The 2,989-nt window shown below is 37.9% G+C and overlaps 1 protein-coding gene across 2 annotated transcripts in view; it reads right to left on the bottom strand.

Annotated features, from left to right (window-relative positions):
* Positions 1-2,282: 2,282 nt before the first annotated feature.
* LOC145269023 (peroxisomal sarcosine oxidase-like) overlaps positions 2,283-2,989 on the bottom strand; it is a 72,760-nt gene continuing 72,053 nt past the window's right edge. For both annotated transcript variants that reach the window (XM_080124597.1, XM_080124598.1), the window contains one exon: positions 2,283-2,469. In XM_080124597.1, coding sequence (XP_079980723.1) covers positions 2,345-2,469 — 125 coding nt within the window. In that variant the 3' untranslated portion in view covers positions 2,283-2,344. The remainder of the gene's footprint in view (positions 2,470-2,989) is intronic.

Raw genomic sequence — 2,989 nt, 5'->3', positions numbered from 1 at the left:
TGTAACACATTTTATAAATTAATGTTGATGTCTTCAAATTTTTTTTATTTTACTGATTAAAATTTTGTGCGCGATAAAACCTTTTTTCTTATAAAATTTTAGTCATTCACATTACTTATAGAATATTACTACCAATAATATTTTGTTAGACTTATAATCACAGGTTTCTATACCACTTGATTGTTAGGTAATTTTATTCTGAAGTATATATAGTTGGAAACACATGAGAAATTATCTGTTATATATCAGTCTATCGATTGAGTTTTCTATCTATCGATCTATCTGATTGGGAAGTGAACGAGGAGATGCGAACTTTGTTTTTAATATTGAGTCATAGCGGAAGCTCCAAAAATTGCTGACCGGAAACACGTGTCTGTCACGTGGTTCTAGTTAGCTGAGAAAAATAGATGTTGAGTTGGATTGAGGACGTCAGCAGAAGAACAGTAGAGATCCCTAGGTGTAAGAAAGCCTTCTACAGCAAAATCCCACCCCTACACAGTAGAGATCCCTAGGTGTAAGAAAGCCTTCTATAGCAAAATCTCACCCCTTCACAGTAGAGATCCCTAGGTGCAAGAAAGCCTTTTACAACAAAATCCCACCCCTACACAGTAGAGATCTCTAGGTGTAAGAAAGCCTTCTACAGCAAAATCCCACCCCTACACAGTAGAGATCCCTAGGTGCAAGAAAGCCTTTTACAACAAAATCCCACCCCTACACAGTAGAGATCTCTAGGTGTAAGAAAGCCTTCTACAGCAAAATCCCACCCCTACACAGTAGAGATCCCTAGGTGCAAGAAAGCCTTTTACAACAAAATCCCACCCCTACACAGTAGAGATCTCTAGGTGTAAGAAAGCCTTCTACAGCAAAATCCCACCCCTACACAGTAGAGATCCCTAGGTGTAAGAAAGCCTTCTACAGCAAAATCCCACCCCTTCACAGTAGAGATCCCTAGGTGTAAGAAAGCCTTCTACTCTGATAGTTTCTTCCTCAGAAGTGCTAAACTTTGGAACTCCCTTCCGAGTTCCTGCTTTCCCAACTGTACTAATATGCAGAAATTCAAGAGTAATGTGAACAGATATCTGGCTGCCCAACTCCCTACATAGTACCCCTGTAGCTTATATCCCCGATAGTATCCCCCTGCTTCAAAGTGGCACTGTGCCTTGCTTGGGGTGAAAATGTAATAAAATAAATACGTTAAGTTCTGAGATTAACTAATGATTTCTATCGGTGACTATTGTTTCAGCAACTCTAACCAAACATATGATAAGGTCGCTGGAAAAAAAATAGTGGGATAATACTACCACTCCAGTAGATATCTTACTACTAATGCAATTCTCTACCTATAGAAGAGCCAGGTACGTCCAAGAATGGAATACTGTTGTCACATGTGGGCAAGAGCTCCTAGAAACACCTTATCCTGCCTTGACAGAATTCAAAATAGACTTCGTAACCTAGTGGGGGGATGCCCTTTTACTTTTCTGCAACCTCTTTCTCACAGAAGAGACGTTACGAGCCTGTCTCTGCTTTATCGTTATTTCCATGGCAAGTGATCGTCTGAGCTCCAATCTATGCCCCCCCTTCGCCAAAATTTCACAAGAAACACTCGTCTAGCTGAAACCACTATCAATAATTCCCCCATCTTTATCTGTGCCTAAACCTAAACGTATATTTCATAAACAAAGCTTTCTTAGAACTGCACACCTGTGGACCTCTCTTCCGTTTGCCTGCTTTCGAGCTGACCACAATTTGGTCGTCTTCAAGTCCAACGTAAACAAATTCTTGATGAGCCGTCCTCTTAAGTAATCCAATTTACCAAATTTCCACTACTAACGATGACTGACATGTTCCCATTGACCACTGTACACTTATTAACCATTATCCTCGAGTGGCCCCCGGGCCTTGATAAGTGGTGACTTCTTTGTAAAAAAAAACACTCTTTATCTGTGCCAAAACCTAAACTTAGATTCCATGAACAAAGTTTCTTTCCTAGAATTGCACATTTGTTTGCTTTCCAGCTGACTACAATCTGGTCGTCTTCAAGTCTAATGTAAACAAGTTCTTGATAAGCCGTTCCCCTCAAGTAATCAAATTTACCAAATTTCCATTACTAACTGATACTACTATATTGTCCCATTAACTACTGTACACTTATCAACCCTTATCCTCGAGTGGCTTCCGGGGGTTGATAAGTGGTCAAAAAAATGAATCAATCTGGATGCATGAAAACTAGTGAATTTTGGCGGCGCAAAAAAAAAAATAATAATAAAAAATGCCTTAACACCTTTTTGTTTTGTTGCCGACCTTTGGGGACGTTTTTATTTATTTGTTTATTTTTTTGTTTTGTTTATAGGACACTTCTCCGATTGAATCTGTCGAGTCGGAACGGAGTTAAATCATAAGAATTTTCATTTGTCATGGCCAGATCTCCGAGAATCCTGCCGACAACTGGAGCCAGTTTAAATCCATGACCTAAAAACGTACAAATGAAAATTAGTGACTATATGACAGTAAAATTAGTAGATGTGTGATTGGTGATTAAGAACAATAGTTTTGCTCATCAAAAAAAAAAAAAAAATGTAGACTCCCCTTACCATGCTAGAAAAATTCTCATAACTGCCAGTATATATATATGTGCGTATATATATATATATATGTGTGTATATATATGTACACACATATATATATATGTGTGATGAAAATAATGGATATAGTATTCCGACAAAATAGAGAAAATAAAAAGGAACAAACCGTATTATGTGTTCATCAACGTTTCGTCTTTATTTCGAGACTTCCTCTGGATGAATGAGATTAAGAAACCAAAAAATATACCAGTACAAAATATTTGAAAATGTTTCACGTGCACAGTGTGACGCAGTTCTATTTCAGAGAAACGGAAAAATGATGTTGGAAATTCAAAAAGGAGGGGGGGGGCTGGTGCTGTTAAAGAGAAGGAAATTTTAATAATAAAAAATCATGCACACCAGACCTT

The sequence above is a fragment of the Euprymna scolopes genome, chromosome 45 (assembly GCF_053919585.1).
Source record: "Euprymna scolopes isolate OS-2025 chromosome 45, ASM5391958v1, whole genome shotgun sequence".
Taxonomy (NCBI): Eukaryota; Metazoa; Mollusca; class Cephalopoda; order Sepiida; family Sepiolidae; genus Euprymna; species Euprymna scolopes.
The sequence above is the reverse complement of the archived record's forward strand: the minus strand, read 5'-3'. Positions and strand labels throughout refer to the sequence as shown.